A 15,633-nucleotide genomic window follows, 5' to 3' on the forward strand; every position below is an offset into this window, starting at 1 on the left:
TCTCTCAGGTTACTCATCATGTGACCGAGAAGAGGTCAAGGTCATTGACCCGGTCACTGAGCGACAAGTTTGTAGAACCACTGACGAACGTACGACCTCTCAGTCTGTCCTTCCTGTCTGACCACGACAAGAAGAAGAGCCGAGACCGTGATTCGTCCAGAGAGAGCAGACCTTCCCAGTCCAACAGAGACAAGGGTAAGGACAAGACAAGAGAGAACAGATTCAGGGACTTCAGGAGCAGAGAGAACAGTGTGGAAAAGACCAAGTTCACCTACCATGACAGGAGTAACAGCTACAATGGCTTCCCCTTTAAGGAGCCAAATCTAGAGAACAAGAAGAACGGGGACCATCGCAAGATCTCCAAGCAGAACACGTACGTTCTGCAAAACGGCAAGAGTCCTAAGCACGTGAAGAAGACGGAGAGCGAAAGCAGTTTCCCGTCCACGAGGTCCGTGGAAAACATGGATTACTCCCGCGTCATAGACGACATTAGCCCCATCCCGGAGAACGAAGAGGAAAACGAAAGCCACTATGCTGAAATCTGCGACAACGCGCGGAGGAACCAGAGCGTTGCCCGAGGCTCCTCCGCTCCGCTCAGCTTACCGAACTTGAATCTCTTCGAGAAGGAAGGAAAGAAGAAGGAAAAGGTGTCACGTAAGGTTTCTCGAGAAATAGGCAGGTTTAGCAACATCAGCCTAAGAGACAGTGGCTCATACAAAAAACCAGTTTGTCGCAGAAGTATCAGTAGTCCCAGTGAAAGTGGGAGCTATAGGTCGAGCTCCAGAGCTTCCAGTAGTAGTGTGTTTCAAGAAGACTCACTTACGAAGGACAGTAACGTGTTCCTGGAGAGAGACAAAGTGAACAGAGTGTACAGGGAGGTGGTGGGGGAAAAAGACAAAGCGAGGGACAAAGTGAGGGATAAAGAAAGGGAGTTTTTGAATGAGGAAACACTAGAAAAGGAAAAATATAATAAAGGCGAGAGTGAAGAGATGCTGGAGAAAGATAAAGTGAATGAAGTATATATCATTCGGGTTGTAGTGAAGGACAAGGAGGAAGACAAGATGTCAACCTTGGCAAAGGACAAGTCTGGAGGTTATTACATGAAAATCCGGGGTTTTGAAGTCCCTAAAGAGGAGCTCGGAGGCACAGTGTCTGGGGACGCTATAAACGGCTACGATTCTCTCTGTTGAAGAGGATTCTGAGCCGTATTAGTGAAGTGACTGTAACCTGATTGCTGATCACGTGGATTTCGAGCACTGGCATTGGCTGAAGGTGAGAGATGAGCTGCAGTTACGTCAGCAGTGTCGTAAGTGTGAGGCAGTTGGTTACGATTTTGTGTGAGATTCATAAAAAAAAAAACAAAGTGTTCAAAACAGGAATGAGTGCGTTTGTTTTCTTTCTTACACTCTGTGCGGTTCTGGTTGGCTCCACAAAGGTCACAGAGTTCCTGTGAACTTTATCTCCTGTCCAAGAACTGGTAGAACTTCCTGTGTTAAGACTGGTTATGCCTCCCGGTGAGAAAACTCCCGCAGTTCCTACGTTTTCTCGTCCCTATTGGTCGTGTGTGGCTTGATGTTAAGAGACATGACATGGCTGCTGTAGCGGTCACATATGTGATGAACGTCTTGACCCTCAACAAGCTTTGTTACGTACGTTATATCTTGATAACAGTAATGACTCAAGATCTGCTCTGTGTCTTATAAACTTCGTGACTTGTGCAGTGGTGCTCGCGTGTGTGTATAGATTATGACCCAGACTGTCTCCGACGATAACAGAGCGGGAATGAACTGTGACACATCAGCTGTAACAGTCGTGAAGGACTGGCTAACAGTGTGATGTATATCTTTCTTTTTGTGTGTTTCTGGTGCTCAATCTAATGGTGATAGACCAAAGCATTACAAGAAAATGAGAATACGTTGAGTGCGGCTCTGATCTGGCTCTGTCAAGGATGGACCAATGGCTCAGTTTCATTACATATCTTTTTGATATTTTCATTTTACATGATCGAACACAAAATGTTCTTAGCCTCTATGGTAATACATATCCTCCATGTTAACGAACCTTCCTTGTCAGTGACATTGCCAATAACTGTATACATGATACATGGTGTGTCTGGTGTTGATGGTGGAATCAAATACCTTTGTACCTTGGATCAAGACGTACCGAACAAAAGGCTTCGATTCTGCACAGATTCTTCTCAAACATGAGGTCTGTACTGTAATGCATTTATTTCTAAGTTTGCGTTGACCCAATGTGTACATAGACTGAGTGACGAAAAAGCTGAAAAGAAAAAGGATATTGTAATCATGGTCACCCATGTAATATATCATCTGTGTTGCAGGACTTATTTATTTAACTTTTGAAAATGTTTTTTTTATGTAATTAATAAATATAGAAATGTCTCTGTGTTACGTTTATGCATTCCAATATGGTATAATTAAATAGGTAGTTAATGATATTGTATCTTAGGTCACTGACCGAGTAAAACAACTAAGATTCAAAGAAATAAGAACATAAATAATTTCTTTCGCGTAAACATTATGTGAGACTAAGAAAAAAGGGTTAACGAAGCGTTACCTTTTATATAGAATAAAAAAAATGTGCTTATCATTTATCACTGTTCCTACATAAGTCATTGCACATTTTTAATAGGCCCACAGTCTAATATTCATCAAGCTTCTATTTACCATCTCTAAAATGGTTACTAAGACACCAACTGACACTTCTCCATACTAAGGTATGAATCAACTTTAATTCATAGTTTTTCTCCTCCGTCCCTGTGCCATTTTGATAGTCACATAACACCGTAATTTTTGAGGATGATAAATGGATAGCGAGGAAGGAAGTCTGCCTCAAAGGAGTGAGGAATCCTATTCATTACCAGTCTTTGGAGATGAGCAGCTTCACTCATGTAGGATTAATTTCCACGAAAGACTCATTCACATGCGCCCTCGATCCACCTCCACGTAAATGGCAAATGAGTTGGTTATAACAGAATAAAATAAGCGAGTCAAACTCCGACACGATAATGTCATAAAAGCCTAAGAATCTTAAGATCGTGTTCCACACTTTTATTTCATTATCCATGAATTTGAGAAGTTGGGTTTCGAACTCTTTAAAACAATCAAGGAAAAAAAAATATTAACACGAAGTATTATATGAATGGGATACGTATTCTTGAAGGAACTGATCTATCCCAGCTGAACTTAACCTTACTCCAAGAGAAACACAGAAAATCTTCAGCTACTTATGTTCCATCCCCAATTCATCGGCTCACGACCATGTGTAAAACAGGTTTACTTTGATAAGGAATCACTTCAAGGAAAAAAGATCACGCGTATAGTCTGTTAGAACAGACAGACAGACTGACCTTGCATACACAGATAATGTCTTTCACAGCCAATCAAGTCGACCCATTGATCACACGCAGCCAATAAGGTCGAACCTTTCGTATAAAGTCAATCTAAAACTTTCCTCTTATCTGACACAACCATTAACAATAAACCCATCTTCCGTATATAGTCGAAAAGAGGAAGCTAGTGAGCTCATATTCGTCACATTCATTTACTAATCAGAGCGAAACCCTAAACAATACAGAGCCAATTAGAGCAAAGTCTTTGTTATACAAGCCAGCCGGAGCCAACCCTCTGAACTGCACACAAAAATATTCAAAGGACCTTTTACTCCACACATTCAACGTCTCTTTCTGTATGATATACGCTCACTAAGAGTGAGGTCTGCACTCACTCACTCACTCATTCAGAAACCATGATGGGCGGGAGGTGATGTGGTCTGGCCATGAGTGAACTCCCCTCTCGCATGTACTGCACAAGCCCAAGTGTGTGTGTCCTTACTGTATAGACCTTTGTGCATGTTAACTGACTGTAAGTGTATTGTCATTTTGTGAAATGTTTGTATTAATTGGATAAAGTAAAAAACTGCAACTAAGCCCAATTAGTTTTATTAGCCTCATTTGAAAAAAAATGAAACTTCTCACTCAAGATACACGAGTTATTCTAATTAAAGGAAAGCTAAGATATTCATCATTTATATTAGTTAGTTATTAGTCATATGTGTCTTCACTGAGCAATGGAAAAGTTATTCGTTTCTCTAGGCCTTTAGATATCAAGTAATGTGTTCAAGGTAATACAAAATGAAAATAAAGATAGAAATTGAGTGATCAAATAATAAAGTTAATCTATCATTCACTTCAATAGACCATTAGACATTAAAGAGGAAGAGAGGAAAGTGATTGGTTCTCAGTGAATGTAGGTTTGCGGCAGGGGTGTGTGATGTCTCCATGGTTGTTCAATTTGTTTATGGATGGTGTTGTTAGGGAGGTGAATGCAAGAGTTTTGGAAAGAGGGGCAAGTATGAAGTCTGTTGGGGATGAGAGAGCTTGGGAAGTGAGTCAGTTGTTGTTCGCTGATGATACAGCGCTGGTGGCTGATTCATGTGAGAAACTGCAGAAGCTGGTGACTGAGTTTGATAAAGTGTGTGAAAGAAGAAAGTTAAGAGTAAATGTGAATAAGAGCAAGGTTATTAGGTACACTAGGGTTGAAGGTCAAGTCAATTGGGAGGTAAGTTTGAATGGAGAAAAACTGGAGGAAGTAAAGTGTTTTAGATATCTGGGAGTGGATCTGACAGCGGATGGAACCATGGAAGCGGAAGTGAATCATAGGGTGGGGGAGGGGGCGAAAACCCTATGAGCCTTGAAGAATGTGTGGAAGTCGAGAACATTATCTCGGAAAGCAAAAATGGGTATGTTTGAAGGAATGGTGGTTCCAACAATGTTGTATGGTTGCGAGGCGTGGGCTATGGATAGAGTTGTGCGCAGGAGGATGGATGTGCTGGAAATGAGATGTTTGAGGACAATGTGTGGTGTGAGGTGGTTTGATCGAGTAAGTAACGTAAGGGTAAGAGAGATGTGTGGAAATAAAAAGAGCGTGGTTGAGAGAGCAGAAGAGGGTGTTTTGAAATGGTTTGGGCACATGGAGAGAATGAGTGAGGAAAGATTGACCAAGAGGATATATGTGTCGGAGGTGGAGGGAACGAGGAGAAGAGGGAGACCAAATTGGAGGTGGAAAGATGGAGTGAAAAAGATTTTGTGTGATCGGGGTCTGAACATGCAGGAGGGTGAAAGGAGGGCAAGGAGTAGAGTGAATTGGATCGATGTGGTATACCGGGGTTGACGTGCTGTCAGTGGATTGAATCATGGCATGTGAAGCGTCTGGGGTAAACCATGGAAAGCTGTGTAGGTATGTATATTTGCGTGTGTGGACGTATGTATATACATGTGTATGGGGTTGGGTTGGGCCATTTCTTTCGTCTGTTTCCTTACGCTACCTCGCAAACGCGGGAGACAGAGACAAAGCAAAAAAGAAAAAATGATATATATATATATATATATATATATATATATATATATATATAAAGTTACTAGAAGTAGTGAAAAGTTTGTATCGAGGATGTAAGGCATGTGTACGTGTATGAAGAGAAGAAAGTGATTGGTTCTCAGTGAATGTTGGTTTGCGGCAGGGGTATGTGGTGTCTCTATTGTTGTTTGATTTGCTTATGGATGGGGTTGTTGCAGAGGTAAATGCAAGAGTTTTGGAGAGAGGGGCAAGTATGCAGTCAGTTGTCGATGAGAGAGCTTGGAAGTGAGTCAGTTGTTGTTCCATCAAAGATACCTATTTTTGCTTCCAGAGATAACGTTCTCGCCTTCCACAGATTCTTCATCGCTCCCAGAACCTTTGGCACCTCCCCCACCCTGTGACTCACTTCCGCTTCCATCCATCCGCTGCTAAATCCACTCCTAGATATCTAAAACACTTCACTTCCTCCAGTTTTTCTCCATTTAAAGTTACCTACCAATTAACTTGTCCCTCAACCTTACTGAACCTTGCTCTTATTCACATTTACTCTCAACTTTCTTCTTTCACACACCTTACCAAATTCAGTCACCAACCTCTGCAGTTTCTCACCCGAATCAGCCACTACAGCTGTATCATCGGCGAACAACAACTGACTCACTTCCCAGTTCCTCTCATCCACAACAAACTGCATACTTGCCCCTCTCTCCAAAACTCTTGCGTTTACCTCCCTAACCACTCCATCCATAAACAAATTAGGCAACCATCTGGACATGTTTGTTATGAACATGAATATGGGGTGATTTTCATTTACATTCTTACATCCACAATTGTTACAGTCTTTCAAAGTTGTTGCACTAGCATTGTTTTCTCTTCTTTTCTATTACATTTATTGCAAGATTCTCTATTTAGCAGTTACACTAGAAGATGAATTTATATCATGAAAATTTCAGTTTTCTTTTAATGACCCCTTGACACTGTTACTATGCCTCTATATTGTGATATCCCTCTTTTCTATAAGATTCCTGTTTTTCATATTGCAAACGACAAGAGATATTTTTTTTGACGAAAATGTTTAAGGAACTCCTCTACTGACGAAGTGTGTTGTTCACTTTATTGATATTGCTGGTGTTAAAGGGAAAAGAAAATATTTCAAATATGTTTCAGTAACATTTAATCTATATATTGATATGTACTTAAAAACACTGGTATGGAAATGTCTTAATGTATACACATGGCCACAAGGATACACATTTATGGTTTCTTTTTGTATACAACCTAAACAATTGGTCACAATACACAGTCTGATACTGTGTACACTTACCTTTCATAACATACCAGCAAGAATAACATTTGACACAATAATAAGAAGAAATCATCACTCAGCACTACAGTAAATGCTGGAATCTGAGCCCTGTATGGGATCTAATGCTGGAGTCTGAGTTCTGTATAGGATCTAATGCTGGAGTCTGATCCCTGTATGGGATCTAATGCTAGACTCTGAGCCCTGTATGGGATCTAACGCTAGACTCTGAGTTTTGTATAGGATCCAATTCCATATGCCGAGTGTATAAAAAGAAGAAAAACTACAAAATCATTGAGCTTGCTCATCGTCAGCTTCAGATGGAGGACATCTTACTGCTTTTATACGAAGATGATTCTCATCTGCATAACAAGATGCTGACATAATGGAACATCTGAATGACACTAATGCTACTCTCCATTTACTCACACTGACAACACTTTATACATTTTCCTCCTTACCTCTTCATGATGTAACCAATGAAATAAAACAGGAATAGGCAACACTTGATGAGTCTGAACACAATACACTTTTTAAAGTCTCTGATCTTAGATATGTCCCAAGTTATACAAGATAAAGTTGAATTCACTTTCATCTCAAAATATTCTTCAACACTTAAGAAATTGAGTGGTCAGCTTAGAGAAGCAGAATGAAATGTAGACATCATTCAACTCTGCATCACTCTTACTACACAGGCGAGTATCTTAAGATAATGGTGACCGTTAGAGATATATGTACAAGCTGTAATATCTTTTTTCCTTTTTTTTTTGGGGGGGGGAGTCTGTAATGTAAGGAAAGAGAATCCCTTAGACGTTATTGATGACCTTATAATGAAAATTGCCCATCATGCAGTGAAAGTTTCAGTTTCATTTCCTTATATATGTGTTTTACACCATTCTGTTATGTAGTCTATAGATATATTTCTTATACATAAGTTGTGTATTTCAGTATCTGAATTGGATCTGGAACAAGATTTTACATTTTCATCAAAATCATGTATGTTTTTTGCTGCCCCTTTTTATTCATATAATTTTTTGCTGCACTTAAATGGGGAGAAAAAGTACCAAATTCAAAAGTACCATAAAAAAGAAAACTGACTAGATATTGCAACTTCAGGTCAGATCCCCTAAAGAAAAAAAACATAGAAAAACGAAAAAGAATCAAAGATCTTGAGAGCAATGATGATCCTTCAAAAAACAGTCAAGCAAAACCCAGTAACATACACCACATATGAGAAGAAGAGGATGTTACTTACACCGTCAGTGGAAATCCTGCTTGACACACAAGGTTGTGCTTGAGTTTCTGTACCAGTGTTCTTCGTCTTCATGCTTACTGTTGCACTGGTCGTGTCATGCTGAAATACTAGATAAAAGAACTAGTCTATATGCAGCACAATCCATTCTCTCTGAATATTGACACACAATCAGTTTCTCATACGAAACACTTAGTACAATGGTTATCATTATTTTCCGGTCAAGCATCAACTCTCACACACACGCACAACAATTAATACACCTTGCAAAAAAGTTGTAATATACAATAAAAAAAATTGAGCATGTAATAGTTTCTAACCAATACAGTACTTGTCATCACAATTTCTATACATTTCATATATGAACTACCTCAACTAATACTGAAAGTGTGAAACATTTTGTCTGTATGTACCATTTTACAAACTCACAAAGCTTGAGGCCTCACTATACAACTTTCTAAAGTCAGTGGTAGATACAAAAGGGTAAAAACTATTGTATTTCTGGACAAAGGACAATACGCAACCCTGAAATGTTTATATATGTCATCAGGATATATGAAGGAAAATTTCATTCTAACCTATCTATATGTATGAATCTTACACTATAAGATATATGTATGTATATATATAAAACACACTCACATAATTAGTGGACCAGAGATAACATATTTGACACAGCAATACCAAAAGTTATCTAACACAGGGAATCATAACTTTTGTTGTGGTCATTACTGGTGCCAGGGTCGAAGTCACCTTTTGGGACTTCGAACCCTGGGATCTTTACGTAGTAACCCCCAATGTCTTTCTTCAGGAGAGTAAAACAGAGGTTGTTTTCATCATCGTTAGTCTGGTGATAATGAATCCCATTTTCTGTATCACTTGCAGATTTCCTTTTCTCACGTTTGTTATTATCCTTGTTGGATTCCCCACGCTTGCCGAACATATATTCACATATCTCCGCGTAGTGTTCATCGCCGTCCTCCTCCTCCTCCCGCACTGGGCTAATGTCATCCACAACCCTCGAATAGTTGAGGTTTTCTATCGATTTGTTGAGTCTCCTCACAGCGTCAGCCTCCTGTTTCCTCCCCTGGATCTTGGTGCTCCGGCCATTCTGGAAAATGTAAGTATTTTGTTTCGACAACTTCCTCTGGTCTTGGCTCTTCTCGCCTAACTTGCTGGAGGATTTCCCCTCTAGTTTGTCTTTACTCTTGTCCTGTAGCTTGTCTTTATTCTCATACGGTTGTTTGTCTTTACCTTTGTCTTGTAAGTTTTCCTTACTCCTCTCCCATAGGTTGTCTTTACTCCTATCACGAAGTCTATTCTCCTTGCTCTTGTCTCGAGTTCTGTCACCGACGCGAAGGCCAACTAGTCGGTCCCTCGACTTGTTGCGTCCTCTCGCCTTCTTCCTGTCATGATCAGTGAGAAGAGCGAAGCTCACGGGTCGCGGATGCTCCAAGAACTTATCGCTGACTGAACGGCTCAGCGACTTGGACCTCTTTTCTGTCACATGATGGGTTACCTGGTGGTGGTGGGGGAGAGAGAGGAAGGAGAGGATAGTTTATGCCACAGAAAACTAAAAATTGATGGTTTAAAGATTATTTGTTTACTGTAAGATCATAAACAGTGTTATGTTAGGATCGTAGACTGATCTATGATAGGCAACATCAAACGAAGACAAACAATATACATGGGTTTATGAAACTGATAAAGTACATTGTCTTTTATCATTGCATTCCAAATGAGGAAAAGTAAAAGATATTGAAAATCAAAGTGAATCCTTTTGAAAAAATTTTCGAACCAGTAATTAACCTTAATAAGAAAATATCATGGGGAAACCATCATTGCATGATACATGGTTGAACCATCGAGTAACGTCTGTGACATATCCGGAACTGATGCAACACACAATATTTTGATACTGTGATACTAAGATTATTGATTAGATGTAGCGATTCTAAACAGCTGTTTAGTATAGATTAAATGATATAAGTAGTCAACGAAGCATAAAGGAGCCAAGATTTTAATGCAGAAACATTAAGTATTTTCTATATCTTTTTTCACAAACAGAGGCGTGCTTAGGAATATAAGAATTTCTGTCCTGCTAAGATTGTATTTGCTGATTAAAGTAAAGAAAATGTACTTCAAGATGAATTAATTCATTCTCAACAATTATCGTCACACACACACACACACACACACATATATATATATATATATATATATATATATATATATATATATATATATATATATATATTTTTCTTTTACTATTCGCCATTTCCCGCGTTAGCGAGGTAGCGTTAAGAACAGAGGACTGGGCCTCTGTGGAATATCCTCACCTGGCCTCCCTCTGTTCCTTCTTTTGGAAAAAAAAAAAAAGATATATATATATATATATATATATATATATATATATATATATATATATATATATATATATATATATATATATATATATATATATATATATATATATATATATATATATATATATATATATATATATATATATATATATATATATATATATATATATATATATATATATATATATATATATATATATATATATATATATATATATATATATATATATATATATATATATATATATACATATATATATATATATATATATCATCCCTGGGGATAGGAGAGAAAGAATAATTCCCACGTATTCACTGCGTGTCGTAAAAGGTGACTGAAAGGGGAGGGAGCCGGGGTTGGGGGTTGCTGGAAATCCCCCCGTTCTGATTTTACTTTTCCAAAAGAAGGAACAGAGAAGGGGGCCAAGTGAGGAATTTTTCCTCTAGGGCTCAACTTCTGTTCTTAACGCTACCTCGCTAACGTGGGAAATGGCGAATATAATTACTTACCATCTGTTCCAGGAGGCTTTATGAGCTTCCTGAAGCGTTCAGGAAGCTGACCACGTCCACCGGTCGGGATCATAGGTCATAAAGTGTAGTGATGTGTGTGTGCGTTTACGTGTAGAGAGCGCAGGGTAATCATGTGGTAAATGATCGGTGTCTTCATTATATAGGTAGTTGCACCGTGGGCTTGAAAGGTCTTGGAATTATGTTGAACGTGTGTTTAGGTGCTGCAAGGGTGGGCGAAGTCTAGATGGTAGACAGGAGTGTGACTCGTTTTTGTTTGCTAGCGTGTGCTCCTGCTGTGTGTACGTCTGGTGGGTAGGAGGAGTTTAAGAGTGAGTGGGAGGTCGGGTGTCATGTGTTTGTCGTGTTGTTTCTGTGTGCATGTGTTTCGTCCGTGTTATATTCATTGGTTGTTGGGGGGATCTGTGTGTAGAGGTTACTGAAGTGTGATGCAAGGGTTAAGGTACGGTCACACTAGAGTTACCCATGTAATGAATACACGATAGCATTTCATCCACAGCCAATAAATCAATGATACGATCCCCACGCTGGTCATACTGGCGAAAGGACTCTCGGCCAGGCGCCCAGCTCGCACGGCTAGTTTGAGCTCAGTTGGAAGGCAAGATGACTTCATCATATGTGTATATGGCAACTTTAACCGCCCTAGGAAGACGTGTGGTCCTGTTATATACAAGATCAAGATAGAAAAGGAACGATTGTGGGTACGCTCTTGGTTGGTAAGAAGACACCGTAAAAGGGTTTGCTATGATTTAGTACAGGAACTGCGACTAGAAGACACGTAGTTAATCTACGACTTCCATCGCATGACGAGAGCAAAATTTCAAGAAATACCGCAGACTGTGATGCCTTTCGTATCTAAGGACGATACGTAGCGTCCATACGATGTTTGTTTACAAAAGTGACAAAAGCACTAGAGTCAAATGAAAGTTCCGTCGTGATGCATTCTTAATGTTGTTTTTAATTTGCTGCAACAATTTTACCCGTGTTTTGCTACTGAAATGTTATTTTAATTTTTTTTTTATACAACCTAACACCAATGATAAAATATAAGAACGGTGCATATCTTATCAAAACAATAGACCCTGTTCATCCAGGCGCTCCATATCGGCCCACTTTGGACAACAAAAAAAGTTGTCGCTGTTGAGGCAACTTCAGGAGTTTGTTGAAGAATCAACACCTCCGTGGATCTTTTGTGTAACCGCGGCTTAAGCTTTTTATATCTATGTGGAAGTTGGTGGTTGGCTGTGAGGGGTCTAGAGTGCTGTTGCAGAGGACTGAGTGCCGGGCATGCTGAGGTGAGATTATGCAAGGAGGATCTTTGCTTCATTGCGTAGGTGTTTAAGTGTTTGTGGTTTTTTAGGCAGCCAGTGATTGTGTGAATGCAGTGTTCTGTGTCGTTCGTTTCTCTGTTGTTTTCACTTTTGAGAGAAGGTGAGGCGTAGTTTAAAGTGGAGCAGAGGAATTGTTTGAAGAGGATGATGAGGGATGAATTTCTTTTTGTCCAAATCTACTGCCGGTTAGTGATCTGAGGGCATATAGTCTATGTGTTGCTACTGTGTTCATGATATTGGTATGGGGAATGATTGTCATGTGTGAGAATGTGTGGTGTTTAGGCAGTTTGGTGTTTAATGCAATGGTAATGATTGTCCATTCAAGATTAATGGAGGGGTGAGCTGGATTCGTGTCTGTTTCGGGTTAACAAAGTGACTGAAGACATGTATGAAGATGCAGACATTCTGTTCTGAGCGAACCATTGTTCCCGTTGTGTAATGCTGTGCTGCTTGTTTCTTACTGTAGCTACTGTGGTGCTTGGGAGGTGTCATGTAGTTGTGAAGTTGTCTGCATATAAAAGAACATTATTCTATAATTTGCTAGAGGTAATGGGAGGTCGTGTAAAAGGAGAATGAAGAGGATTGGAGAAAGAACTGCTCCTTGGGTAACACCGCTGTAGACCTTGAGTGTCATAGAGTGAAACCAAGGTGAGCGACTGCCAACCACTTTTGGTCATTGTTTTCGAATTTTGTGTCAATTATTGTTTGTGGGAAGAGGTATCAGATGACGACATGTTTTGGGCAATCACATGCTTACCAAATGGCGTCCTAGCTTCGTCTCTTCGATGTATATCAACTGACTGTTATATTTCTCTCTTGTGTCTCCCCTGATGATGTGATTATTACACGAAAGTGCACTTGGGAACTTTTCGTGTTTCATTTTCCTCGTGGACTCATAGGAATATCTTGATCACGCGCAAAATTGTGATCCTTTCCAATATATATATATGTATATATATATATATATATATATATATATATATATATATATATATATATATATATATTGAAGGTGTGAAGTGGTTTGATCGAGTGAGTAATGAAAGGGTAAGAGCGATATGTGGTAATAAAAAGAGTGTGGTTGAGAGAACAGAAGAGGGTGCGTTGAAATGGTTTGGTCACATGGAGAGAATGAATGAGGAAAGATTGACCAAGAGGATATATGTGTCAGAGGTGGAGGGAACGAGGTGAAGTGGGAGACCAAATTGGAGGTGGAAGGATGGCGTGAAGAGGATTTTGAGCGATCGGGGCCTGAACACACTGTTTTCTGTATGGCGGGGTGGCGACGAGAATATATATATATATATATATATATATATATATATATATATATATATATATATATATATATATATATATATATATATATATATATATATATATTCTTTTTTTCATTATTATTATTTTGCTTTGTCGCTGTCTCCCGCGTTTGCGAGGTAGCGCAAGGAAACAGACGAAAGAAATGGCCCAACCCACCCCCATACACAATGTATACACACACACACGTCCACACACGCAAATATACATACCTATACATCTCAATGTACATATATATATACATACACAGACACATACATATATACCAATGCACACAATTCACTCTGTCTGCCCCCATTCACTCCCATCGCCACCTCGCCACACATGGAATACCATCCCCCTCCCCCCTCATGTGTGCGAGGTAGCACTAGGAAAAGACAACAAAGGCCTCATTCGTTCACACTCAGTCTCTAGCTGCCACGCAATAATGCCCGAAACCACAGCTCCCTTTCCACATCCAGGCCCCACACAACTTTCCATGGTTTACCCCAGACGCTTCACATGCCCTGATTCAATCCACTGACAGCACGTCAACCCCGGTATACCACATCGATCCAATTCACTCTATTCCTTGCCCTACTTTCACCCTCCTGCATGTTCAGGCCCCGATCACTCAAAATCTTTTTCACTCCATCTTTCCACCTCCAATTTGGTCTCCCACTTCTCCTCGTTCCCTCCACCTCCGACACATATATCCTCTTGGTCAATCTTTCCTCACTCATTCTCTCCATGTGCCCAAACCATTTTAAAACACCCTCTTCTGCTCTCTCAACCACGCTCTTTTTATTTCCACACATCTCTCTTACCCTTACATTACTTACTCGATCAAACCACCTCACACCACACATTGTCCTCAAACATCTCATTTCCAGCACACCCACCCTCCTGCGCACAACTCTATCCATAGCCCACGCCTCGCAACCATACAACATTGTTGGAACCACTATTCCTTCAAACATACCCATTTTTGCTTTCCGAGATAATGTTCTCGACTTACACACATTCTTCAAGGTTCCCAGGATTTTCGCCCCCTCCCCCACCCTATGATTCACTTCCGCTTCCATGGTTCCATCCGCTGCCAGATCCACTCCCAGATATCTAAAACACTTTACTTCCTCCAGTTTTTCTCCATTCAAACTTACCTCCCAATTGACTTGACCCTCAACCCTACTGTACCTAATAACCTTGCTCTTATTCACATTTACTCTTAACTTTCTTCTTCACACACTTTACCAAACTCAGTCACCAGCTTCTGCAGTTTCTCACATGAATCAGCCACCAGCGCTGTATCATCAGCGAACAACAACTGACTCACTTCCCAAGCTCTCTCATCCAGAACAGACTTCATACTTGCCCCTCTTTCCAAAACTCTTGCATTCACCTCCCTAACAACCCAATCCATAAACAAATTAAACAACCATGGAGACATCACACATCCCTGCCGCAAACCTACATTCACTGAGAACCAATCACTTTCCTTTCTTCCTATACGTACACATGCCTTACATCCTCGATAAAAAACTTTTCACTGCTTCTAACAACTTGCCTCCCACACCATATATTCTTAATACCTTCCACAGAGCATCTCTATGAACTCTATCGTATGCCTTCTCCAGATCCATAAATGCTACATACAAATCCATTTGCTTTTCTAAGTATTTCTCACATACATTCTTCAAAGCAAACACCTGATCCACACATCCTCTACCACTTCTGAAACCACACTGCTCTTCCCCAATCTGATGCTCTGTACATGCCTTCACCCTCTCAATAAATACCTTCCCATGTAATTTACCAGGAATACTCAACAATCTTATACCTCTGTAATTTGAGCACTCACTCTTATCCCCTTTGCCTTTGTACAATGGCACTATGCACGCATTCCGCCAATCCTCAGACACCTCACCATGAGTCATACATACATTAAATAACCTTACCAACCAGTCAACAATACAGTTACCCCCTTTTTTGATAAATTCCAATGCAATACCATCCAAACTTATATATATATATATATATATATATATATACATATATATATATATATATATATATATATATATATATATATATATATATATATATATATATATATATATTTATGTATATATATGTGTGTGTGTGTGTGTGTGTGTGTGTGTGTATGAGTGGTTGGGCCATTCTT

At 39.6% G+C, this 15,633-nt stretch overlaps 2 protein-coding genes across 6 annotated transcripts in view; one reads left to right on the top strand and one right to left on the bottom strand.

Annotated features, from left to right (window-relative positions):
* The window catches only part of LOC139756730 (uncharacterized), a 347,521-nt gene extending 343,573 nt beyond the window's left edge, over positions 1 to 3,948 (top strand). For all 5 annotated transcript variants that reach the window (XM_071676453.1, XM_071676482.1, XM_071676444.1 and 2 more), the window contains one exon: positions 9 to 3,948. In XM_071676453.1, coding sequence (XP_071532554.1) covers positions 9 to 1,190 — 1,182 coding nt within the window. In that variant the 3' untranslated portion in view covers positions 1,191 to 3,948. The remainder of the gene's footprint in view (positions 1 to 8) is intronic.
* A 2,581-nt stretch (positions 3,949 to 6,529) lies between these two features.
* LOC139756746 (uncharacterized) overlaps positions 6,530 to 15,633 on the bottom strand; it is a 194,561-nt gene continuing 185,457 nt past the window's right edge. The window contains exon 11 of the mRNA XM_071676496.1: positions 6,530 to 9,446. Coding sequence (XP_071532597.1) covers positions 8,622 to 9,446 — 825 coding nt within the window. The 3' untranslated portion in view covers positions 6,530 to 8,621. The remainder of the gene's footprint in view (positions 9,447 to 15,633) is intronic.

This window comes from Panulirus ornatus, chromosome 2 (genome assembly GCF_036320965.1).
Source record: "Panulirus ornatus isolate Po-2019 chromosome 2, ASM3632096v1, whole genome shotgun sequence".
In the NCBI taxonomy this organism is placed as follows: domain Eukaryota; kingdom Metazoa; phylum Arthropoda; class Malacostraca; order Decapoda; family Palinuridae; genus Panulirus; species Panulirus ornatus.